The sequence below is a fragment of the Clytia hemisphaerica genome, unplaced genomic scaffold (genome assembly GCF_902728285.1).
Source record: "Clytia hemisphaerica strain Z4C2 unplaced genomic scaffold, Clytia hemisphaerica genome assembly, whole genome shotgun sequence".
NCBI lineage: Eukaryota > Metazoa > Cnidaria > Hydrozoa > Leptothecata > Clytiidae > Clytia > Clytia hemisphaerica.
In genome coordinates this window covers 55,554-80,456 of record NW_027104573.1, presented here as the reverse complement: position 1 = coordinate 80,456, position 24,903 = coordinate 55,554, and the positions used below count along the sequence as shown (strand labels likewise).

General features: G+C 34.0%; 2 protein-coding genes across 3 annotated transcripts; one reads left to right on the top strand and one right to left on the bottom strand.

The window, feature by feature from the left end:
- Positions 1–43: 43 nt before the first annotated feature.
- LOC136823471 (ATP-dependent DNA helicase DDX11-like) lies at positions 44–22,819 on the bottom strand. 2 transcript variants are annotated; one of them, XM_067079664.1, is made up of 28 exons: positions 22,678–22,819; positions 22,353–22,453; positions 22,039–22,061; positions 21,853–21,917; positions 21,462–21,536; positions 15,269–15,417; positions 15,008–15,065; positions 12,019–12,126; positions 11,112–11,199; positions 10,095–10,216; positions 9,862–9,957; positions 9,465–9,617; positions 9,007–9,053; positions 8,606–8,688; positions 7,871–7,894; positions 7,476–7,543; positions 7,301–7,339; positions 6,931–7,078; positions 6,320–6,432; positions 5,856–5,928; positions 5,460–5,563; positions 4,761–4,910; positions 4,458–4,526; positions 4,080–4,183; positions 3,437–3,524; positions 1,698–1,758; positions 726–880; positions 44–236 (listed from the first exon to the last, which is right to left on the bottom strand). In XM_067079664.1, exons 1-28 carry the CDS (start codon positions 22,795–22,797, stop codon positions 204–206), a joined length of 2,517 nt encoding a protein of 838 aa, XP_066935765.1. In that variant the 5' UTR covers positions 22,798–22,819; the 3' UTR covers positions 44–203. The 2 variants fall into 2 exon arrangements, with proteins under 2 accessions (XP_066935765.1, XP_066935766.1); XM_067079665.1 differs by lacking the exons at positions 44–236; positions 1,698–1,758 and having other exon boundaries at positions 740–880.
- LOC136823482 (uncharacterized) lies at positions 12,623–14,429 on the top strand. Its single transcript, XM_067079672.1, has 3 exons — positions 12,623–12,767; positions 12,961–13,018; positions 13,966–14,429. The coding sequence occupies exons 1-3, from the start codon at positions 12,678–12,680 to the stop codon at positions 14,427–14,429; spliced, it is 612 nt and encodes a 203-aa protein (XP_066935773.1). The 5' UTR covers positions 12,623–12,677.
- Positions 22,820–24,903: the final 2,084 nt, after the last annotated feature.

The window sequence follows — 24,903 nt, the reverse complement described above, 5'->3', positions numbered from 1 at the left end:
GGACACAGAATAGAAAAAAAAATCTCATAAAAAATTTCGTTTGCGTTTGAATCAATCCGTGGTTTCTATCACCAAGACAACCAACAAAACAAATCATACAGTGTACGTTTAAAAATAGAAATTGAATGTCATTAGTCAAAGAAAACGACCATGATGAAAAGGCATTGCATTCAAACCGTCTCTTTGACGATATCCAAAACACATCAACTTTTCAACTTCTTTTTCCCAGCGAAAAACTGAAAAACAAAATTGATTCAAAACATCAAAACATTACTGTAGGCGAAGTTTCTAACTATTTTAAATTGAGAAAATTCAAAACGAGGCTGGTCTAATGAAATAATATTCTCGAGTTTTATGTTTTGAAAAAAATTGAACCAAGGTCAAGCATTAGGGAAGCAACCAATAGGGGTTGACAAGTTTCCATGGTGATAATATAATTGATTAATTATAAAACACTCCATTAATTAAGCATGCAAGTATTCTCATTCTTAAAAGGACAAAAAACGTGGTATACTAGGTCATCTTTTAATTAAAAGCAATTCTTGTAATTACAAACTGTAGTATGGTAGACACTAAATTCCATACACGTCGATAAAAGATAGTCAGGAGAGACATATGGATAGAGAAAGGAAACCATTTTAAGGAAGCCACGTCAACAGTAGTGTTTATCTCGGCATATTGTAGGCAAAAAATTTCACCAATTCAAGGAATGTATGAGCTTTTACCTTACTAATTTGTCCAAGACATGGTCCAAAGCGATCATGCGTAACTAATTGTTTTCGAATCCAAGATGGTAGTTTCTTATTTACGGATGTTTTGGAGTATCGTTGATCTACCATTAGTATACAAGCATAATCGTTCTTATGGCGTATAGCACGGCCTATGAAAAAAAATAACATTTTTCAAGTAAGGAAATAAATGTAAGATAAAATGAAATTTACAGGTAGGACAGAGAAGAAAATATACCTGTCCACTAAGTGACAAAGGGTGTTTGATAAAGGGAACATTACGCCAAATGACAAAACTAATAATACCCCCGGCCAGATTTTATTACTGTCACTAATACCATGTTATGTCTTGCAAATAAAGGGTCATTGAGTTTTGGAACTTGCAAAATAACAAAATAAACATTCGACTGTTATGGACAAACACTTTAATCAGATTTACATATCAAGTACACAAATTAAATTCAAACAAGGATATGAGTATGACGAAATTGTCAATACTATCTACCACAAAACATTCTATTCACAGGGGCCTCTCTTTACTGAATTGACGTCAGCTTGAAAGCCAAATGAGAGGACAAAAACAAGCCAAAATATAAACTACTTTGGAATGAAAAGGAAGGAAAGATAGTGGCTTCGCGTTATGTTTTATTTTGATAACAAAGTTATGAGCTAAATAAACAAATAGGCAGTAGCATATTGGCGCCTATGTACTTGAAAAACCAAAACTTGACTATTGAAGTGGGAATATGGCAAGTTAAAATGAAGTGTTTCAAGGATCGGATGGGTATACTGTAAATATCTAAATAGCTTTCATCGTAAACTTTGAAAACTGTTTTTCAAAAATGAACCCAATTTGTATCCAAGTACGTAGATGCTACCCAATTTCGTCATAAGTTCATTTCAGAGTCAAGTGTTATATACTTGATACATACAAATACGAAAAGCAACCCTCCCACTTTCAGCTTTTACCTATAGATTGATTGACAGCCTTCATGCAAATGTTTTCATAATGTTCCGAACCCGCATTCGGCTGAAAAAGGGAAAAATATATTCGTTTATTAAAATTGAAAGAAATTGACCCTCAAAACAGATGTTACAAACAAATCATTTGAAACCAAAATAGAAATGTTGGTGAGATTTACTTGTCGGTAGTTAACACACACGGTGTCACTAACCTGCTTGGTCCCTTATGACACCCCCTTCTCACAGACCCGGTGGGATTTTTTTATCAAGTGGGGGTAAAAGTAACGGAACAAAACTCAATAGGGATAGATATTCCTATGTTTCTTTTTTGGCTGGGGATTTGAATTCCATTGTTTTCGAGTCAGAAAATTCAAAGGGGATGGAATAAATAGCACAATATTTTGCAGTGAGGATTTGCTTATCTATCTGATTATTTTCAGCGGAGACAGAAAATAGAGTAAAATTTCCCACTGGGGACGATATTTTGGCCAATTTTTCCAGTGGGAATGGGTCCCAGTAGGTCTGTGAGAAGAGGGATGTCTTGAACCCCTTACCCATTGACAGGGCTAAAAATTGTCCCCTTTTGAGAAACTAAAATGAGACCCCTTTTACCTATTAATTTGGAAATATTAAATTGAAATTCTTCATGGGATCAAATTATAAAAGTGGAAAACATTTTTCTTATCCTCGTTAGCAAAACACACCGAATCAATGAAACAGGGATTGTTTTCAATTATGAAGGGCAAGCAAACTAGTCGTATAGATGAATAATACAGGCTCACAGTCACGTTTTCTTGACAAAGGTTAAACTTTTCATGATTCAAATTACACAATGTAGTGTCTGTGTATTCATACTATGGTATCAGTCTTCATGTTATGGAATCGTATTTCAAGGTAGATAAATATTGACTGATGGGGATATAGCACTTCCTATTTTTGACAAAGTTACTAATCTTTTCATTTAAATTCGAAATATGACATCAGCGAATAAAGAGGTGCATTAAACAAATATACCAGAATAGATCAAAAATGATTTTGAACAAATTTTGAATCATCCATAATGGGGGATATGAGAAAGCCGAGAAACCGAATTGGTGTATTGTAATCTTTCGTTACTTATTTTTTAAGTTCTAACTTTAAGGTCTAAGAGCCTTATTCTAATAATTTCGTCCCGAATAGCAACAAGTTCCAAAAGTTTCTAGTAATGCTCCACACTACAATGTGTCCCAAAAAAGCGGACAAATTTTTATATAAAGTAAAATAGAATAGGCTTAGAATAAATGAAATAAGATATCAAGTCTCTGTTCAATCAATAGATATTCAATTTCCAAGATCATTGAACAGGCTTTTGAGATTGAAATAAGCATATAAGTCATAAAATATGGCATAAGTTATGATTTGTTCCTTTTTTTGGGACACACTGTAGTCCCCAGCGTAGTGATGGATAACTGTAAGACAAATTTCCCTCTTTGGAAAATCAAAAGCACTACCGACAATATTTTATAATACTATCTATTAAATTCAAAGAATAGCAAGGTAGTTGAAAGCAAGACTTCAGTTTGCCCCGCATTTAGAAATTTTGCTTCAAAAACACAAAGGGTCACGTGTTCTAGATGGGAAATCAGTGGCTTCATTTACCATCCTCGAGTTTCGGATCGAACCCCTTCGGAGCTTTGAAATCAATGGTGTGGATATGTTAAACTGACTGGTGATAAGATCAAAACCCAGAAATATATAAAACTTACACCGATGTTTTTATTAAGGAATTCCATCTTTTCGATTAATTCTGGCGAATTTTTATTCGGGTACGGTAGACCAACCATCACAATACACCTAACAAAGGCGATATTAAATTTTTTTGTTTAAAATTCTGTTAAAATGATTGAAAAATGATTCTCCCTCTCTGGGTGTCACTGAATTCTAGCAGCATTTTCCTTTGAGAATAGCAAAATTCCTACACTTTTGCCATCAAGTTTCGAAGAGTTTCTAAATTTTCAAGATGCAAAAATAAACCTAAATACACCCCCTTCTCACAGACCCACTGGGAACCCTTCCCACTTGAAAAATTGGCCAAAATATTGTCCCCAGTGGAAAATCATACTCCAAATTTAGTCCCATTGAAAATAATAAAATAAACCAATTTTCACTACCAAATATTATGTTATTTTTACCATCCTCGCTGAATTTTCTGAATTGAAAACAAAAGAATTTAAATCCCCGGTCATAAAAAATAAGGGAATATCGATCCCCATCGAGTTTCAGTCCGTTATTTTTACCCCCACCTGCTGAAAAAATTCTACCGGGTCTGTGAGGAGGGGGTGTCTAAATCGACACTTCATATCTAGTCGGAGAATTATTATAAAATGTGATAAAAACAAAATAACAAACCTTCCCAGATCATCTGAGAAATTGATTCCTTCACTCATTTTCCCTCCAACCACGCTCAAAAGAAGTGCTCCAGTCGTCGCAGAGTTTTCTTTGCCAAGAGTTTTCTACAAATAAGAGATTAATTTTATGTTATTTTATTTAATATTGAAGATAAGTAATCGTTCTTTCTTTGTGATATTGATAGGATCGACCTGCTGAATTTGGTAAAATGTACACATTGATGGAAACACCATATTATGTTAGGGTGCAGAAAGATGAAAATGCTGAAAGTTCTGATCTTCCTTGGCTTTTCATATCATTTTCTCCAGAGCCTTTCCACTTGCCAGCTTCTTTAAACCTTAAATCTTAAAAAACAGTGCAAAAAAATGATAAAAATACTTTGATATGATTGGTATAATCTTGTAAAATTTTCTCTGTAAGTCCTGATTTCCTTGGTTCGCGGAAGATCTAAAGAAGATTTTCAAAGCGATCAAATATATTTATCGCGGATTTTCTCGACTTCTAGGAGGAATAAATGGACACAAAAGGTGATGTAATAAGCGTGAACGGTAGGGCAAGAAAGTCTCTCAAAAGCTTACAAAAATGTCAAAATTAGACTCTCTGAATGTTGGATTCTGGATATTTGATCCGCACGAGCAACGTGGTGGTAACCGTGGTCGACCCTTTAACCCAAGTTATTACCTTTTTGCGTTTTCCGATACGTTGAAGGGTACTAGTGGACCACAGTCTAGTGTAAACGAGTTCTTCGTAATCATACGAAGGGAAGAAACAAACCACACCCCCTGGTACAACTGTACACACATTGCATAGAATACGTCCCAGCTCGTCAATCTGAAAAATGCGAGGTAATAAGAATTATCTAGAAATTGTAAAATACATCTCAATATCAGGCTCACATTATGCTTAACATTCTATTGTTCTTAAACAATAGAGCCATTGTTTGGGTACCCAAAACTGAGCCTGTACATGCTTATAGACGTTATGCTTATAAGAAAAAAAACATGTTATTCTAATACACAACCAGGACACAGCCAACCTGCCCTTACCTTGTAGGCGCAAATTTATCAGCATGATATTACAGTTGAATCTCCATAACTCGAACACGCAAAAAAATATTCGAGTTATGTAGTAAGGTTTATAGGAATTTTTAACTAAAGGGACGAGATATTGTTCGAGTCAAGAAGATATTCAGGTTATAGAGGTTCGAGCTGAAAAAACTCAACTGTAGTTAGAGTGTCATCGTGAAAAAGAACTAGGTTAACAGGATAAATTCAAAAAGCATTCTTCCCAAAAACTGATAAGGGGTTTAGAATAAAATATGCTTCTGATGGGTTAAAGCCGAGATCATTTTATGAGCTTTAGATATTTGTCATGACATACCAGATCGTTTCTGTTTCTGTTCTGGAAATTGAAATTAACATCAATTGAAGACGGCCCTTTACCAAGTGTTAGTGCGATCAAATTTTCTGGTGGTATCACGTGGTCTAAAACAGGAGACTTTATTAACTTTAAGGTTCATGGGTGCAAGCTATTATGTATTTTAGAGAATAGATAGAAAATTTACGATTTAAGAAACCGGTAAATCTACCGTAGGTTAATAATCGGTTAATCTTTTTTTCTCCTGAATTATAAGTTGAAATATTCTTGGTTGGTCTGTTCTTAAAAAAAATGCCTTTTTTCTATAACTAAAAACATAAAAATTCATCAAATTCTGAGATTTGAGTCTACGGTCATAATTACATTCTTAATTTGAAAGCCTTGTGTGTATTTATTTACCGGCAGAAAATTGAAGAATGCGATCATTCCTAACACCCGCTGAATAAAGAAGCATATCTTTGAATTCTGATACCTAAAAAACAAATAATGAAAATAATTTTAGAATCTTATAATAAAATGTTATAACTTGAAGACTGGTGATAAAATAAACCGAAATTAAAAAAACTTTGAAAAAGTTATCTGGTTATCTCGGTTAGCATCTTATTGTTTTAAATGGTTTTATTTTTACATAAGTGTTCCCGTTCCCGATTCATATATCAGAAACATGTTTAATATCAGGACAATTCCTGTATATTGTTATCTTGTGCTAATACAAAAAATGTTTTTCTTTCCCTGTTTCTAACCAATCTTGCTTCACATCCGTGTCAATCTAATGTGAAAAAGCTTGTGAATTAAAAATGATGAGTAAGGAAATGATATCACTCTTATTCGAAAAACAAAACCTTTAAAACAGAAGAGCTAACCGGTTCCATTGTTCCACCAGCGAACACAATGGCTTTGCATTCTTCGATAACTTCTGCGAAATGGACAGCAGGATTCAATAGAAGAAACTTCAACCCACTCTTACTTGCAGTCGCTATAAATGAAAACAAAAAATTGAGCTACTTCCAAATTGAGGGTTTTTCAAATTGGCGGACGTAATAAATTGCTTCAATTACGGTGATCTTTTATCTGTATCTTACTTGATTTTCTCTCGTCGAAAAAAAACGCAGTTCTCCAAAGATAGGTGTACTTATAATTTATTTACTGCATGTGATGCTAAAGCTTAATGAGGCCCCCAAGCGGTTTTCGTGATGACGTGATAGGGACCTTTTTTAGCGTGATTACGTGATTTGGAAATTTTTTCTTCATGATTGCGTGATCAGAGGTCAAAACGTGTTCGTGATTTGAAAGATTTTTGAGCCACGATGCATGATTGGGACTTTTTCAAAGGGATGCGTGATTATCCAAATTTTAGCTGATTTTCGTGATCGTGATCGATTTTTGAAGACAAAAAATTGCGTGATAACGCGACCAGACTTAACGCTGGGGGGCCTCCTTAATTAAACAATAAAGCAATCTGAATTTTTTTTACCTGATTTCGTGATGAGTATCCTCCCATCTTTATCATAATTTGTAAGCGCACTGAGCAATGCCTCGATCATTAGAAAAGAAGACGTTGTATTCCCTTCCAATTGTGTCTGGTTGACCGAGCCATGGTATTTATCGATGAAACCGTTCATCTAGAAAGTAAAGATTGTAACCAGATTCGACGCAAAAAAGTAAACGATGGAGTGCAATATGGATAAAAACAAATATTATATGATTTGCTGCATGGTGACTAGATTAGAGTCTACTTTTAGCTAAACTTTGCTTTTTGACCATTTTAAAACACTCTTGATTTAAAGTGAAAGGGTTTAAAAATTTGAGCGAGGCAGGGAGTATGAGAGTTTCCGGTAACTTACCTTTCTTGCAATCAAACTATTCTCGCAATAACGGCAGATCTGGAAAATAATTGAAATAACAAGAGGAACTTATACGGTAACCTATAATTGAACTGGTCATTCCTTAATTTTAGCTTTATTAATATAATGATCTGATAACGAACACTGAATTGAAAAGCCCCCTCGCAAGTCTTACCTTGAACAAATTGACGTTATCGATTTTTGTTTTGCAAAGAAAATTATTTATGGTTGCCATATAAGCAGCTATGAAGAAAAGAAAACGTGAAAAGTTGAGTCTCTTTAACTGGAACAAGTTTTATGGTCCCTTCTTCAGTTAACAAAACCTTATAAACCTTACTCCATAACTCAAAATTTCCTCAACTCGAACAAACTTGTGTTCCCCGCACGAGGAGACTCTAACGCTGTAATCAGGGTTCTTCGAAAAGCTTGTTAAGATAAAAGTTTACAATTACTTTTAAGATATGTTATTTCTTTGTACTCAATATAAAAAGTGGGGCTTAATAGATCTAAAAAAGGTTCAAACGATTATCAACCAAGCATAAAAGAAAGGCTCAGTCCAATATAACTTACCTTCTTTGCCCTTTTCTTGTTCTTCTAAAATAAAAATTCACATCACTCTCATCAAGAAAAAATTACGGATGATACTTAATTTTTACCATACCTAAATTGATGATTCTGGAATAGATATGGATGTTCTCTTTTAATATTTTAAAATTGTAAAGGGCTCATTAGCAGTGGTCAAAGCAGAGATTCTCCTGTCAGACGAAAATGGGGTTTAACATGGCCCCCCCAATATTTGGCAAAGTATTTTTTTTTTACCTCGAAAAATGTTATATATACCGTTCAGAGGGGTGAAATAAGGGCAAAAAGTCGAAAATTTTCTTCGTCGCCCAACCATGGTGGGCGACATATTTTTTTGCCCCCTCAATTCGAAGCGCACGCCGGGGGCCATGTTTAATAACACTCCAACCTTGGCCAGATTTTTCAAATTTGGCTGGTTTTTACGAAATTCGCTTTTTTAAACTTCTGTGAGACGGAAGACCTTTGAACACTGCATTAGACGGCTTTTGAAGAGTTAAGAGCGCCAAGACAGCGGTGCGAAATAGAGGATATATGTCTTGAGTAAGCATGTAGAAGAAATCTCACAGGGAGTGAAGGCTCCTTGCGACCCTATCCATGGCGTTCTAAATCTAGACTGGAAATCTAGAACTAAAATCTAGACTAAAACGCCTTGACCCGATCCTACTTTGCCCAATATCTACCAGTTTTTACCCTATTAAAACAATGTAGTCGACCAAATGTTACCTGAGTTGAGGTGCGTAATAATGGCTTTTAATACGAATAGAATTTGATCGATATACATCAAGTTTTTTGCTTTTAAACGTTTTCTAGATAACAAATCACAATGGAAATCTAAGCACGTGTGAGCGCACAAGGCGGAAAGGAAGACCCTTGTTTATGTTTGAGGCAAATTGCAGTAAAACTTTATCTTATAGAAATTCAGCTCTCTCTAATTCGAATCTCTATTATTCGAATCTTTCTGTAATTAAAATTAAAATATAAAAGTAAAATATTGGTCCCTCAGCTGGAAATTGGCTCAAATTAGCTCTCTGTAATTTGAATCTTTCCCTAATTCGAATAAAATTTTTGGTCCATTGAAGATCGAATAAGGCAACTGTAGTTGGAAAAAGTGTCTGTGAACTTACTTGTACTTTTCTCTGTATTGTGCAAGTTGGCTCACTGAATTGTTTAACTGAAAAAAAACATAACAATGGTATTCAATAGTTTATGATTTTAAATCTATAGATCAAAATTACCAGAGGATATTATCTATGCCCGAACAATACAATGAATGAGGAACTAGGTTTGCAAGGTGACGGGTATTTCAAAACCAAAACTTAAAAAAACAAACTTTTTTTAGTGGTTTTCCTAACCATTAGAAAAATTTGTTCGATATTCTTGAAAAAATTCAGTTACCCTTGTAAAGGTGGTTTGGTTTTTGTAACCCTAAAAGAGTTTGTCTTGAGAAAAAGGTACTCTGAACTCTCGTATATCCACAGTATACATTTCGCCTAACGCCCGAAGATATCCACTGGTTCGAAACTCGACTACAATGTTTCATTCAGAAATATAGCGTAATGAAACAGTCAATAAAAACTCGCACCTGACTTAAAGATACATTTACACTATGTACATTATTGATGGTTTCAATGACGTTATGAGCTTCATCAATAATCACAACACTATCTTTAAGGTTGATGCCGACTGTCTCTCGTGTCGATTTATGTAACAACGTCTGATAAGGTAACACCACTAGCTAAAAATGTTTAAAAGTGTGTATGTAATGTAGAGATTGAAAAAAGTCCTGGAAAATAAATTGACCAAAATCGAACATGGTACTGCTTAAACTTAAGCTTGAACTTTTGATATTAATGGCCGCATTCTTTTCCTTATTCCACAAATTGTAAGCATTTCATTTCAAAACTACCATATAATACCATTTGAGATGAGCCAAAATTGCTGCATGGCGACAAAAAGGAAATCTATAAGAATATCCGTACCTCAGCGTCTCCGATAGAATGCCTTGTTCCGTAATACGGACAGGTATCAAGATCTTTTCCTAGTGACGTCAACTGTTCTATGTCTTGCACATTGTCCTGGGTGTGAAAAAAAATTATGATTTGGGTAAAGATTCACATTGTTATCCCAGTTAGCTAACCAAACCTCACCCGGTAGACCACCAAAGATTTCTCAACATGAGTTGATTCAAGTAAGATACTACTTTCGCACTCACCAACAAATGTTCTTTGAATTCCGCGAATTTCTTGTGGCTGTAATATGGGCATCCTGAGGATGTGGTCTTTTTGCGTCTTTTCTTTGCAGGCTGCTCTTCTTCTTTACTTTTCTTAGTTTTCTCTGAAGATAAAAATAAAAGGATGCGGTCGGTGTAAGCTTCGTGATACGATCACTAGTGTGTAGCGTTAGCAATCAGTCCTCAACTAATGCTATTAGGTTAAAGGATCTGATGTCTGAGTGGTAACCCTGGATGAGAAAAGGTTTGAATATTTGAGACAGACTTCTATTGTAATCAGTAACCCCCCCTAAATTGGTGAATGACCTATTTTTCATTTACTGTTTCACAATATACGTTTATTTTCTCAGGTACTTTTAGTGAGGATATAACGATCAGATAAAGAGTTTTGTATAATTTTTTTCATGTTTTCTTTTGTGTGCTATTTTATCATTTTTCACTTTGTTGTGTAAAGTGTAAAGACTTCATAATTTTTATGATTTTTTTGCTATTGACATATAATGAATTGCCATTGTTTTACCCTCCTTTTTCCTTTCCTCCTTCATTGTTTTCATATTCAATTCAACCAAGCTAGCTCGACTGTAAAGGCCACTGTTTTTTTTTGGTTCTGAAAACACTTTAGCCCGAGAAGTAATGAAAAACTATCTTGTGTTTGAATGCAATTTTAAATCTTTATCTCTGGTTCAAGGTACATTGGGCATAATAAGGTGGTTGTTTTAGCCAATCTAGAGGGTCGAAATTCAAATATTTTCTGCCCCATCGGGCCAAACCATGGTGGGTCCTCCTTAGACACTAAATATGGCTGAATCTTTTATTGCAGGGTCCTAAAAATCCTAGATACGCCCCTATTTTCAGAAATGAACAAACGTCCTTAGGGTGCTCGCGCAATAACCTCTCTGAAGACTTAAGTAAAACAAACTTCGGTAGTTTTCGAAAGTAAGAAGGTTTATGTAACAATTGATCTTATGATTATTTGGCAGGGGGATGTTTGAATCTTACCAGCTTTTTTCTTTTGTAAATCTAAACATTTTTCATTGATTTTATTGGAAAATTTCAGCTGTTGAACTTCTTCGTTGATACAGTAATTCTGAAAATTACAATAAAAAAAATAATTACCTTAAAAGCACTACACGATTCATTTAAAAGAACATCCAAAAATTTTGAAGCCTTCGGATGTTCTTAAATTTAGGAGTTTTAAGCCTAAACATGCTCTTAAAATTTTCTTATTTTCACCATTTTTTGAGCATTTTTGTCCATTTTCCTAAGAAATTGGGTGTTTAAAGTCTCTAGTAAAGCATAGCGTCAGCCTGGGTTTAGGTCCCAGGCAAAAATTAGGTCCCCCCTGAATTTTAAGTCCCCCCAAAGATTTATGAATTTTTCGTTAGCACCCATGACTTTTGACCCTAGATACTTTCAAAAAATTGATCCAGTAAAAAAGGTTTTTCCAATGTAAAATGCGTTCAGTTCTAAGTTTAAGATAAATAATTGTGCACACTTCCTACAAAAATATCGCGCCGCACGTGAAAATTTTTCAGATTCATGAGCTTCAATTTGAGTAATTGAAGCCAACTATTAAGCTGAATTATTTTAGCCCCCACGTTAAGTGATGAGATTTTAGCTCCCCCAAGTACATAGGTCCCCCCAAAAAAGTGGTGTACTTCCAGCCCCCTCCTCTTTTGGGAGAAATTTAGGGTGTAACCCCCCCCCCCAACCAGCAGGGGGGGCTGACGCTATGTAAAGCCTTAAAATGTTGTTTCTTGTTTTTAACATTTTGGCCATCGAAGCCTCATGTTCTTATACAGTTTGTTCTTATAAAAAAACGTGTATATGTTTTAAAAAGTCAAAACGATCAGACCGGATACCATTACTGGAATCTTTGATCAGAGACAAAAAAAAAGAGACTCACTTGTCTTGATCCAAGCGCAACAACTTTTGTTGATTCACCAAAAGGCGATTTACGAAGCTCATGGATAAATTGTGATAACTGTGAGTGTGTTCTACTGCAGTAAAATATCTTCAAAGAAAACAAAAAATATAATTTAGACTGTACAGAGTGTTTTAAAAAGGGAAGATTGTCTTCTACTCTGAGAAAGATATGGCATCGTGGCTTAGGTCTCTAGATAAAAGTACAGTTAAAGGCTAAGGTATTACAATGAAAATAACACAATTTGATTGGCTGATATTTCAAAAAAGAAGCCATTATTTCAATGAATTTCAAGTTCGAATATTAAAAGGCTGAAAAATAAAGTATATTTGGTGATGATTGTTATAAAAGCAACACTTTTTTTAATAATAGGCTGTTCCAAAACTACTTAATGTTTCTAGAGAAATGTAAAAAACATTAAAGAAAGTGTAAATTGCTCCCTCCCTTTGATTTAAGGAGTTAAAAGCACCAATCGTCAACTGGTTGAAATTAAAAAGAAAATGTAAATATATTTTGATGAGTAAAAGGGATCACAGTATTCTCAGTAATTATTTATTCAAATATCTAGTTTTTGGGAAAGGCATATTTAAAAAATTTGAGAGAATTGGAAGAATCAATAGTTTCAAGTAAACCCAAGAAAGATGGATGGGTTAAAAAAGGAATTGAAAGTAATTTTTGTTCAGCTCCTTCTTCTACTTCAAAGCATCCATATAATTGAATCACTGGAACATGTAAGTCAAGAGAGAAAATCCACTTTTTACCAAACGTGCATTAGTTGAAACCCCTGAGAAAAACAATGACCGTTGCTTTTATATCTGTATTTATTTGAAACTTTTCAGATTTTAAATCTCAACGTTTAATTATTTTTATTAGCCTTTAATATGTATGTAGAGTTTGATTTCATTTTTTTCACATCATTTTTAGCCTCTTGGCATACCACCGAACGATCATGGAATCCAGCCCCAAATCTATCATAAAGAAGGTAAAAAAAGTATGGTTGCTTCTAAGCTGACATGCCCTTCTTTCGACGTCCAGAATGTTACATTAGATGAACCTTGAAAAAACGTTGTGTGCCAGCTGCAAATTTAATTTGTTGTGCTTTCGAAAGCTTATAAAAAAAGAGATTTCTCTCAAGGCCATAACCCTATTAGCCCCAGGCGGGGGTAGAATCTACCACGCTAGTGTTCTTTTGTGTATATCTAATTTTTTGAAACGATTACAAACTTTTTGACTTTTAATAAGATCTTATTAACAGTACTTGTGCAAATTTTTAGGGTCATAGATCCTCTAGGTCAGGTTTTATGACTTTAATGTGAAACATGACATAAAACCAAGCTAAAATCGCTTAAAACTCAAAATTTTAAAATTGCGATAACTTCTGGAGTATTGATCCAATCATATTCAAATTTTGACAGGTGATAGGTATTAACAATGCGATTTAAAAAAGGTTAAAAAAAAGTTTTGAAAATGATGACGTCATCATTTATGACGTCATCAAATTCTGAAAATTCTACTCATTTTCAGCATGGATTTTAACAAAAAATCATAATGGGAAATACAAAACTGGCAATTATATTAAAGAAAAATCTTTTATCTTTTTGAATCTTCAAACATAATCTCTTTATTACTTTGACTGTGAACGACATTTTTGTAAACCATACATTTTTGCTTTTTTCCGACAGGTGGAAATTTTGTGATGACGTCGTCGCTTTTTCGTCAATCATCAATTTCTTTTCTTCCTGGAAGTTTGTGTCATTATGGAGAACATCTGTACCAATTTCCATGGCCATAGCTCTTCTAGATAAAAAATTCTACCCCTCCCCTGGGGCTACAAAAATCAAAAAAGGTTGGGGTTAATAGAGTTAAGGGAATATTAAAATGTTGCCATGAAGATTTCAAAAAGTTGAATCAATTCTTTATCTATTTTAGTTATCAGACCAATGAAAGGACAAATATTTCAAACCATCGATGTTCTATCACCCGAATGGTCCCTAGAATTTCAATTCCGCGCCTATGATCGATTTGATAGATGGGGAGGACTTTTTGATTTTAAAGGTCCTTCCATCGATAAAAACCCAAGAGTTCTACTTTTTCAAACACCTGAAACTGGACAGACACGGATGCGTATTATTTCATCAGTCAGTGGAAACTCGTTGCATGCAGTAGAATTCACTATTGGTAATATGAATGAAACAAACTCAGTGAAAATCCAGCAAAGATATATCAGTAATGGGCAATACCTCTATTCAGTTTTCTTGAATGGGAAAGAAAAACACTCTACACTTAATACCATGGCAAAACAAGATTATAATGTGAAAATGTATTTCAGTGATGGTTTACATAAACCAGCTCAAATCGATGTGTGGAATCTAAAGCATACCAATTTCTTATGAAGTGTTTTTTTTTGAATGATGGTATCTTTTAACTTAAATAAAATTTACTTTTGTTTTAATCTGTTTATCAAAATATAGTTAAAAGGACAATGGGTATACCATGTCAAGTAAATTCGTTTGGGTTCCATGCAACTTTTTGTATTATTAATTTTAGCAGCATTCTGTTGTTGAAGATAATTTCAATATTGGGATGTAAACAAAAATAGGAGAAAATATATTTTCCTGTTACATAGATTGTGATTTTTGACTAAAAAATACACTCTTTTCTTGTGTAAGAACAATTTTAAAAGAACAATAAGGCTCAAAAATGCCAATAAACAAGAACAGTTCAAGAACAATGCTGAGCCTGACATTACCCAATTTCAAGCAATTTAGGAGTCAAAGTAGTAAAAATTAGGTACATAAAGCCTAAAATACCTCAATTTGACCATATAGATAAGAACAAAACAAGAACAATTTGATGTTCTAAGTACAAAAAATCAAGAACAGCCGAACCTCATTGAAAATCTACTGGTTCTTGTAAGAAAAATGATATAAGAACCTCCCTTTAATGCATAATAGTATTCAGATTATCTCACCTTTAATCCTTTATTTTCATCCTCTTCTTTTTTCTCAACTTCATCTTCGCTTTCAGAGCTAAAAGTTGGAAGGAATTTAAACTATTGCAAATATCTTTCAGGATGAAAATGGAGAGTCTCATTCGATTATACCGTGTTACAAGAGGTCATCATCAGAATGTGAAAATCTATCAACAAGAAAAAAAATTTTAAAACAATTTAAAAACAAATTTTTAATTTGCTAATAAAATTACAAAATCTGTGCTTCAAGATATATGATACCTATCGTTGTTTGAGTTTTTCTTTCTTTTTTCCTCATCACTGAAATATTCTTCGAGCACCAAATCCTTGTCTTCATCTTCTTCTTGGTTTTCCTTTTGTCCTTCTCCTTCCTTGTTGGTGCTCACTTTCTTCTTGTTTTCTGCTTCTCTCTGTCATTGAAAACAACAATAATAATAAAGACAAGTGATACTTTTATGGACCTACCTGGTTATGCATTTAACACATATATGATTGATATCTACGTGAGCGTGACCATTAAACAATCATTCAGAACACAAAAAGTGACGATCTATCAAAATTAGTCGTTTGTTTCTTATAAAAAAACGTTTAGAAACCAAAATTTCATGCTCTTGAAATATTCTTTCATATTCAAAACTTCGTGAGCAAAAAAAAACATCTATCCCATCAAAAAATTGAGTAATTTGGCTAAGAACATTGATGTATGCTTATTAATAGTGATTCATATAGATAAAGATGCGTTTTTGAGCTGAAAAATTATTTTTTTACAAAAATCTGCTTGAGCCATCTTTTACCTACTTTCATGCAAAAAGTCAGAAAAAAACAATGATCCAATATTTCACAAAGTCCAAAAAATCCTTTTTTAGCCGTTTTTTAGCTGAAATTTACCCCAAAAATTTTATTCCGAAAATCGAGCTCCGTCACATCCGAGGGTTTATATATATATATATATTTTTTTTTAATTCTCTTTTATCACCAAAAAAACAGTTGGTATATATATATATATATGTTATGCATCTTTGTGCAAAAAATCATAAAGAATGAAAGAGCCAATCTCGAGAAAAGCTAATACCTAAGCAATTGATATTTGCTTATAAAAAAAATATCGAATTTGGCCAGTTTTTCTATAAAAACACGCCAAGCAACCAAAATTTCATGTCTAAACACACATATTCTTTAAAAGTAAGCCCTCGTGAGCAAAAAAAACATCTATCTCATAAAAAAATTGAATAATTTGACTAAGAACATTGTTTAATCCATTCGCCATAGTTTATAAAAAATCAAAATTTATTTCACTACATAAAATTTTTTTTATTTATTTAATAGAAGTGTATTTCTCAGGTCTATTGACCTCTATGAAACAATCTTACATCTTTACAATTTATAGATCTTATCTTTCCATTCGTTTGTCAATTCTAGTTTGAATTTCCCTACGGACGGTGCATTTACAACATTGGTTGCCAAACTGTTCCAAGTATCAATGCTCCTATAGTAAAGTGAATTCGTTTGGTATCCTCTAATGCCGTCTTCAGCGAAATTCCTCTTTAATTCGAGATTGTGCTTACGTTGAGGTCGATTTCGAAGAACGAGTTTCTGACATAGGGAAGATTTATCATAGACATTAAAATGTTTATATACTTCCACCATGTCCCCGATTTTACGCCGGATCTTGAGGCTGGGTAGGTTCATGACTTGTAAACGTTTTTCATATGAATGGTTTCTATAACCACCGACAAGTCTTGTGGCCCTACGTTGGACACTTTCAATTGCATCAGAGTGTTTGATCAGTCGTGGAGACCAAACAGCTTGCGCGTATTCAAGGTGAGGTCTCACAAATGCAATGAAAAGTGTGCGGAGCATCTCGGGAGAAAGGAAGTCGAAGCTTCTGTTAATCAATCCAACGATCGAGTTAGCCTTCTTGATCTTGGTGTAGATGTGTTCTTCGAAATTCAATTCACTATCAATAATCACTCCAAGATCCTTCTCTTGATCAACATGTTCTAGGACAGAGCCAGCGATCTCATAAGGATGTGCATGTTGAATGTTCCAGAATTTCCCTAGTGTCAACACGTGGCACTTGTCAGGATGGAATTTCAACAACCAGTCACCAGACCACTTTTCCATTGCCTCGATATCGTGCTGAAGTCTAATTGCATCTTCAGCGTTATTTATTTCTTCAACAAGCTTTGTGTCATCGGCAAAGAGAAACATTTCTGAGTTGGTAACTTCAGCTAGATCATTGATGTAAATAACGAAAAGGAGTGGACCTAAGACACTTCCTTGTGGTACACCACTTTGCACCTGGCATTTCTTAGATAACTTTCCATTGACCTTCACATATTGGTAACGATCGGACAAAAATGCTTTCATCCAACCAAGTACCCTTCCTCTGATACCATACGCTTCGAGTTTTCTTAGTAATCTGCGATGTGGAACGGTGTCAAATGCCTTTGCGAAGTCGAAATAGATTACGTCAACAACCTTATCATTGGATATGGAGTCTGCACATTTGTCTAAGTAGTGAAGTAGTTGTGTCACTGTCGATCGCTTACCCATGAACCCATGTTGTTTGGTTGATAGCAATTTCTCATTCGTGAGGTGTTCCATTATTTGTTTCTTTAGGATTCTTTCCATTACTCTACACGCAACTGATGTTAAACTAACGGGCCTGTAATTTCCTGCAAGGTTCTTTTTTCCTTTCTTGTAGATCGGGGACACATGTGCAGTCTTCCAATCATCAGGTAGTTTACTTTCTACGAAGGACTTGGCCATGATAGTATGTAAAGGACCGGCTATGTAAAAGGCCAGCTTTTTCAGCATGACTGGGTGAATCTCATCAGGTCCTAGCGATTTATTAGGATTCAAATCTTTCAGTTCTTTTTTGATCATGTCGATTGTTAGTTCGAATGCTACATCTGTGTCTGTTCGTGATGGAAACTCAGGTAGTGATCCAGCAGGTTCATTCGTAAAAACACTGCAAAACTGATCCTGTAGGATGTCAGCTTTATCCTCATCAGTAAAACGAAGTGATGATTTATCATTTGGATCAAGGAGAAGAGGGGAAATTCCCGTTTTGGTCTTCATTGAGTTCCGGATATGCTTCCAAAACTTCTTAGGGCTTCTTTTTGCTTGACCACAAATTCGTTCTTCTAGTCTTCTTCTTTCTCGTCTGATCTTTCCTGTAACCTTGTTTCTCGCAGTAGCGTAAATAGCTCTATTTCTCTGTTCCGAAGTTGTACCTACTGATCTTATCCATTTGCGATGAAGGCGACGTTTTTCTTTTAAGCTTTGTTGAATATCTTGATCGATTGCAAAACTTCCCTTTTTTCCGTAGGCATGTTTCCCCTTACGAGGAACGTACCGATTCCTAAGCTCGAATAATTTATCTCGCAACATCTTCCAGCAATCATTTACGTTTGCATTTCCTGTTTTTTGATGGAAACCTGTAACCCAGTCAGAGTTCTCAAGATGTCCTTTCATTGCTTCAAAATCTGCCTTATTGTAGTTATAGTTTTCAATAATGCATTCTGTTTCAAGATAACATTCGAACGTAAATGATAGAACACTGTGATCACTTTTATGAAGTGGTGAAAGATAGGTTATGTTGCTAACCTGGCTTTCTTCATTTGTCAGAATCAGGTCAATAAGTGATGGCGTATCGGTACCTCTAGCTCTTGTTGGTTCATCGACGTGTTGGTAAAAGAAGGAGTCTCTTAAAGCTTCGAGAAATTGTTCGTCTTCCTTCGTGTCATCGTGAGGAGTTGACCAGTTTTCCCAATTGATATCTTTATAGTTGAAGTCTCCGACGATACACTTATGACTGTATTTCTTATTCATTGCTATTTCCTTCAGAAGGAGGTTAAGCGCTGTATTGTTTTTTGCTGATGTTGGCGTGTTGGTTGGACTTCGATACATACATCCAAAAAGCAAAGAATCCGCTCCTTTGAGTTTGATTTCCAGCAAGCATACCTCCTGAAATTCACTATTGGGTGTCACTTCGACTACATTTTTGATCGATTTATGTGTCAAAACGATGATTCCACGTCCAACATTAATAAAGGCATTTGTTTCGTAGGGTTCGGAGTAGCCTTCAATGTGGTAGTCTTGTATGAGACGTTCTTTTTTCGAATGTTTCGGTTTTACTTCAAAACTATAGAAGCTTTTCGGCTTACGCCATCGTCAGTATACAAGAATGGTAAAAAATCACAAATTTGTATCTAAAATGTTGAAAAAAATTGCCTAATTATCTACAAATAAAAAAGTCATTAATAAGCGCTTGATAAAAAATTCGTTAAAAAACATAATGGGTAATAAAATTTTATTTTATTCCGTGGAGTAAATCAAGTGATGCCTTTTCTAAAAAGTTGTAATTGTTTTGTTTCTATTTGGTTGTTTAATGATGGTCCCATAGTAGCAATAAATGAGGCTTCCAGAAATTTCCTTTCCTTATCGTTAATTGGAGCTTTTAAAATGCATCTCCATTGGAAAGAACATTGATGTATGCTTATTAATAGCGATTCTTATACCGGGTGTGCCACAAAAAAGTTTCTCTCTTTAAAACTAATTTTCTAGAAATCTTAAACTTTTTAAAGAACCATTCTTATTTCATTGGAAAGAAGAAAGATCAACTTAAATTTTGATGGGTCATTTATTAAATTCGATTCATTAAATCAAAAGTTATGCTCAATTAAATAAAAAAGTTACTTTCTGAAAGTGCTCAAAAACGTTAAAAATTGACCTATCAAATTAAACAGAAGCATAATTATGTGATACATCATTATCTTCGTTTCAGTCATTAAAAATGATAATGCTGTTTAAATAACTTTATGATATGTAAAGGAAGGTTGAATTTCAATACAAGGAGGAACATTTGTTCAAAAAGGCCAAAAAATCTGGTAAAATTCATAAAAATCCATCAAATATGGGTTTCGAGATATATCCGGCCTTACATAGACTTTATCCAATCTATAACAAAAAATCGGAGGAAACTTTCGGTTAAGGTAAATTAAAGTGATTTTGATAAAGATTTTAAACCCTTTCGGCCTTTCAGTTTCGAAATTCACGAGTTTAAATTACTGAAAAATGCTTTTAATCATGTAAAGGCTATTGCGATTGCCAATTTTAATCTAAAAATTTGATAGGTCGATTTTCGACGTTTTCGAGCACTTTCTGAAAGTAACTTTTTTATTCAATTGAGGATAACATTTGATCTAATGAATCGAATTTAATAAATGACCCATCAAAATTTAAGTTTATGTTTCTTCTTTCCAATAAAATAGAAATTGTTCTTTTAAAATTTTTAGATTCCTAGAAAATTAGTTTTAAATAGAGAAACTTTTTTGTGGCGCACCCGGTAGATAAACATGCGTTTTTTAAGCCAACAAAATTTTTTTGCAAAAATCTGCTTGAGCCATCTTTTACCTATGATGGTACCCTACTTTCATGCAAAAAATCAGAAAAAAATTAATGATCGAATTTTTCACAAAGTCCAAAAAACCCGTTTTTTAGCCGTTTTTTGGCCCAAATTTGCCCAAAAATTTTTTTTTTCGAAAATTGGGCTCCGTCACATTCGAGGGTTTATAGTTATGCATCTTTGTGCAAAAAATTAGAAAAAACTAATGAGCCAATCTCGAGAAAAGCTGCTAACGAACGAACGAACGAACGAACGAACGAACGAACGAACGAACGAACGAACGAACGAACGAACGAACGAACGACGAACGAACGAACGAACGAACGAACGAACGAACGAACGAACGAACGAACGAACGAACGAACGAACGAACGAACGAACGAACGAACGAACGAACGAACGAACGAACGAACGAACGAACGAACGAACGAACGAACGAACGAACGAACGAACGAACGAACGAACGAACGAACGAACGAACGAACGAACGAACGAACGAACGAACGAACGAACGAACGAACAAATGTTAATTTATAGGACCTCCACCGGGGTAGGTCCAAAAATCTATTGATTTTAAAACAATACCTGATTTAGCAGTGGTCTCAATGTTTATAAAAGTTTTCACACAAAATTATAGGAAGACAGTGAATTCCAAAGAATTTATCAAGATGCCAGTTTCGAGGAAGAATTCGGTTGACATTATAAAATAGCATGATTGTTGTCCAAAGTCCACTGCTTTGATTGTCTTAAAAATCTTTTTTAGCACATAATTTGGAATTAAGTAGACTAATCTAAAAAACAACATACTACTTAGTGAGCTAAGAAAAATTTACATGGATGGTTTTCAATGACTTGAAGCTAAAGCAATGGTCCTAATGAGTGAAAGGTTTTGATAGAACTTTTGCTTATATTATGATTGTTTTGGTAAGAAATTATGAATCTCAAGATCAAACATTATTCAGTTCATTTGACAATCAAATATAAAAGCGTTCACGATCAAAATATGCAACGAGGTGTTAAATAAATTCATAAAATCAGTACCTTTCTTTTCATTTGTTTTTCTCTTTGAATGCGTTGCAACTTTTCCCTCCTTTTCTTTCGACCATCTTGATCACTCTACATTAAATTTTAAGGGCTTGAAATATGGTAGAATAACACAAATTTCTATTTGACTTAATTGATTTATTCTATTTCCATCTTAAGATCGTCTGTAACGCGTGAAACAGACTATAATGTTTTAAACTTAAAAAAAAAAGAATATGATTTTTAAATTGATACTTGGCTAAAAGTTAATTCATAGAGCACTCTGTCACCATAGTTTACTGAAATTATTGAGTTACATAAATTGCAGAAAAAAATTATTGGATGCCTCGAGCCAATAAATAGATTTATTACAAATTTTTAAGCCAATGAATAAATGAAGAGATTTTACTTGAATCTTTTTGGACAGTTCTTGTGCAGCCTTCACTTCAAAGAAATCATTGACCCAGTCAGGTTCTAAAAAACATGTTTATGGTTTTTATATTATTTTAAGGTTATCCTAAAATTATTATGCTAACAAAGATTAAGGAAAATGTAATTTGAAAAACAAGCAAAAATAAGAAGAATCATCACATACCATCATTTGTGTCCTGCTTTTCCCTGTAAAATTTAAAGAAAATTATTCCAAAATAGAATTGACATTTTATTTAACATGGCCTTGAGCAAAACACCTTTTATCTATCTATTTTGATCACACCAATGTAGTATTAAAACCGTTATAGCACGTACCATGGACCATTATTCTCATAGTCAATACAGAGTACCTGTAGAAAGGCTTTTTGGTTTGACGGACCCTTTTTCTTCAATCTCACCCTAATAATGTTTAGAGTTCAAAATATTATGATTTAGTGCTAGCAATGGGTATGAATTAAGTAACAAAAATAGATTTACTCTTTCTTTCCAGAGAGAATCTTTTCTAGTTCTTCCTTTTGCTTCTTATTATAATCTTCAAGCCATGTTAAGGTGCCGCATATCAAGCTCAGTGACTTTCCCTAAAAAACAGGAAAAAATCCTTGTCTTGAAAAATCTAAATTTGAAAGCAATTCTACTGTGGGGCTAGAAATAGTGTATTAATATACGAAATAAGCAAAATAAGATTTTGGTGGTAATATAAATTTGAAAATTAACTGAAACAATTACCTTTATAAAATTTAATGAGCTAAATTTGATTGACATTTCAGGATTTGAATCTATTTCATTTAAGAGGCATACTTACTGTTCCAGTGGGACTTTCAAAAATTCCAATTTTTCCCGCTTCAATGGTTTCATATAAATTGCTCATAAAATCTTCTTGAATTTTGTAAGGTGGAAATGGAAATCTAAACTTTTGTGCCATTTTGACCTCGATTATTATTATATAACTTGATAAATGAGAAAAAAGTGAAAAATGGTTTATGTCAGTCATCAGGAGTAAAAAAATCTTAATCTTTATGCTCAATGGTTGTCTTACTAAGCTCACAGTATAAGCCCTATTTTTATAGAATTGTTTAATAAGCTTAAGAAGTAAATCTTAAACTTTCCAAATAAAGATGTTTGAAAGTATTAAATGACAAATTTAGACATTGTATAAAGTTATATTAGTATCTAAACTTGGATAATCTTGACAGGAAAAAATTATCCAAGCTCTTAAAATTGTTGGGTATATATACTCAATATTCAAAGGGTAAAATAATATATAGTCGGATATGTGCAGCACACTGGGCTCAACTTCAGTATTTTCATCATCAAAAGATAGGTTGGTCAGTCAATTGGACGGGCAAAATTTATCTGAAATCTGGGCGGGCAGAATTTTCCTTTGAAAAGGGAGCTCTTTTCCCTTCAAGAAAAATTGGTTTTTGTTTTGATGCTTTCATTTGATCTGCAATAGTCCTTAAGGCCAGATGATCTTAATTGAACAGAATTAATGAATGAACCCACTAAACCAGATAAAACACAGTCAAACGATTGAAATTCAATTTTCGAACAATTGAAATTCGATTGTAAACGCAATCAAATTTCAATCGAACGGCCAAATTCTAGGTAATATTGGATTGGTTTGATTGAGATTTTGCAATTGATTGCGGTGGATTGAGATTCGATAATGCTCAATTGAAATTTGGTCAGCGTTAAGAGCTGATAAGGAAACTGGAGTCGTAGTCTTTTACAGTTTGGGATTGGCAACTCGGGTAAGTTATGGCATGTCTCAAAAACAGAAAATTACCATAATTTTTATATTGCATTAGGCGACAGAAAATGACCAAACAAATGACTGAACATGAAGGGTATTATGATGTAGTTTCTAACCTGATGTGTAACCTAATTGTTTTTTTGCTGATTTTTGCAAAAAAAAAAACAAAACTGATTATGATTCCATCATTGATGTCATAAAAATTAAAAATTGATTTTCTCATTATCAATTTTGTCAATTGTCAGAACCGCTTACTCCCTGGAAATACGCAACTTTCTGAAGTTTCATTTTTTTCCAGTTGTGCTTTATTTAAAAAATAACGAAGATGAAAAATTACCATCAATCCCGTGAGTAAAAAGAGGTATTCCTACTTGTCTACGAAAAGTGCACTCGGGCAGCGAATAGAATATCTTGCAAATTAATATATGCATAAAACTGAAGAAATCCTTTTTTTTTTATTCTTAGGTGACGTCACCATTGATCCTGACTTGACAGTAAGAACAATGGAGAATCAAATTTGGCAATGCATAATCATTATGAAAGGCCGAGATAGTTTGTGTGACACAAAAATTGCGCGATAAACGAAGCGCAAGAAAAACGCCCAATGAAAGTTGAAACTTGGGGTTTTTGGATCTATATAATATCATGCTCTGAAAAGCTCCAATGACCCAGGAGTCCCTTTAAAGAAATATAATGTACCGTGAAGTCGAGTAACTTGCATCAGTGGAGGGAAACTTGCATAGTCATCAGATGATGCATGCCTGACAACCAAAGCAGCAAAATTTCAAAACAAATGAACTACACAGCTCCGCTTCCAGGTCACAGCTCTACTCTACCATTTTAGAATCTCATATTTGTAGCGCAAGTAATTTTGGCAAGTAACTTGCCGACAGAACCGCGGGTTGATAAAACAGAGTGGTTGGATAATAAAAATCATGCAAGATCATAAATTTCAAGATGGCAACAATTCGGACGTTTCTCGATGGCTGCTGCTGGACTTGTAACCTTAAATTTAATAATGATATCAAACATAATTATGCACATCACTTATGATTAGGAGATTACCACGCAAATTTTGCAAGTCAGGTTTGTTTTGATTTATATTTGTATTTCAATGACCAGCCAGGTCTTTGTTTGAGGGCTACCGTAAGTTGGTCTAATATCAACATCCCTTGTCTAATAGACCTTTTTTCAAAGAGGCCACCCTGTTGAATAATTATGTAGTCCAGCAGAAAAACAATGATACACCCATGCATAATTATTACAATATGCATG

Bases quoted from the DNA above. Each gene is read 5' to 3' on its own strand.
- LOC136823482 (XM_067079672.1), top strand. From the start codon at position 12,678: ATGGATGGGTTAAAAAAGGAATTGAAAGTAATTTTTGTTCAGCTCCTT. The intron at 12,768-12,960 runs GTAAGTCAAGAG...CATCATTTTTAG, and splicing joins TAATTGAATCACTGGAACAT to CCTCTTGGCATACCACCGAA. The intron at 13,019-13,965 runs GTAAAAAAAGTA...TATCTATTTTAG, and splicing joins CCAAATCTATCATAAAGAAG to TTATCAGACCAATGAAAGGA.
- LOC136823471 (XM_067079664.1), bottom strand. From the start codon at position 22,797: ATGGCACAAAAGTTTAGATTTCCATTTCCACCTTACAAAATTCAAGAA. The intron at 7,079-7,300 runs GTAAGTTACCGG...TTTACTTTCTAG, and splicing joins ATAGTTTGATTGCAAGAAAG to ATGAACGGTTTCATCGATAA. The intron at 4,911-5,459 runs GTATGTCATGAC...CGCATTTTTCAG, and splicing joins ACAGAAACAGAAACGATCTG to ATTGACGAGCTGGGACGTAT.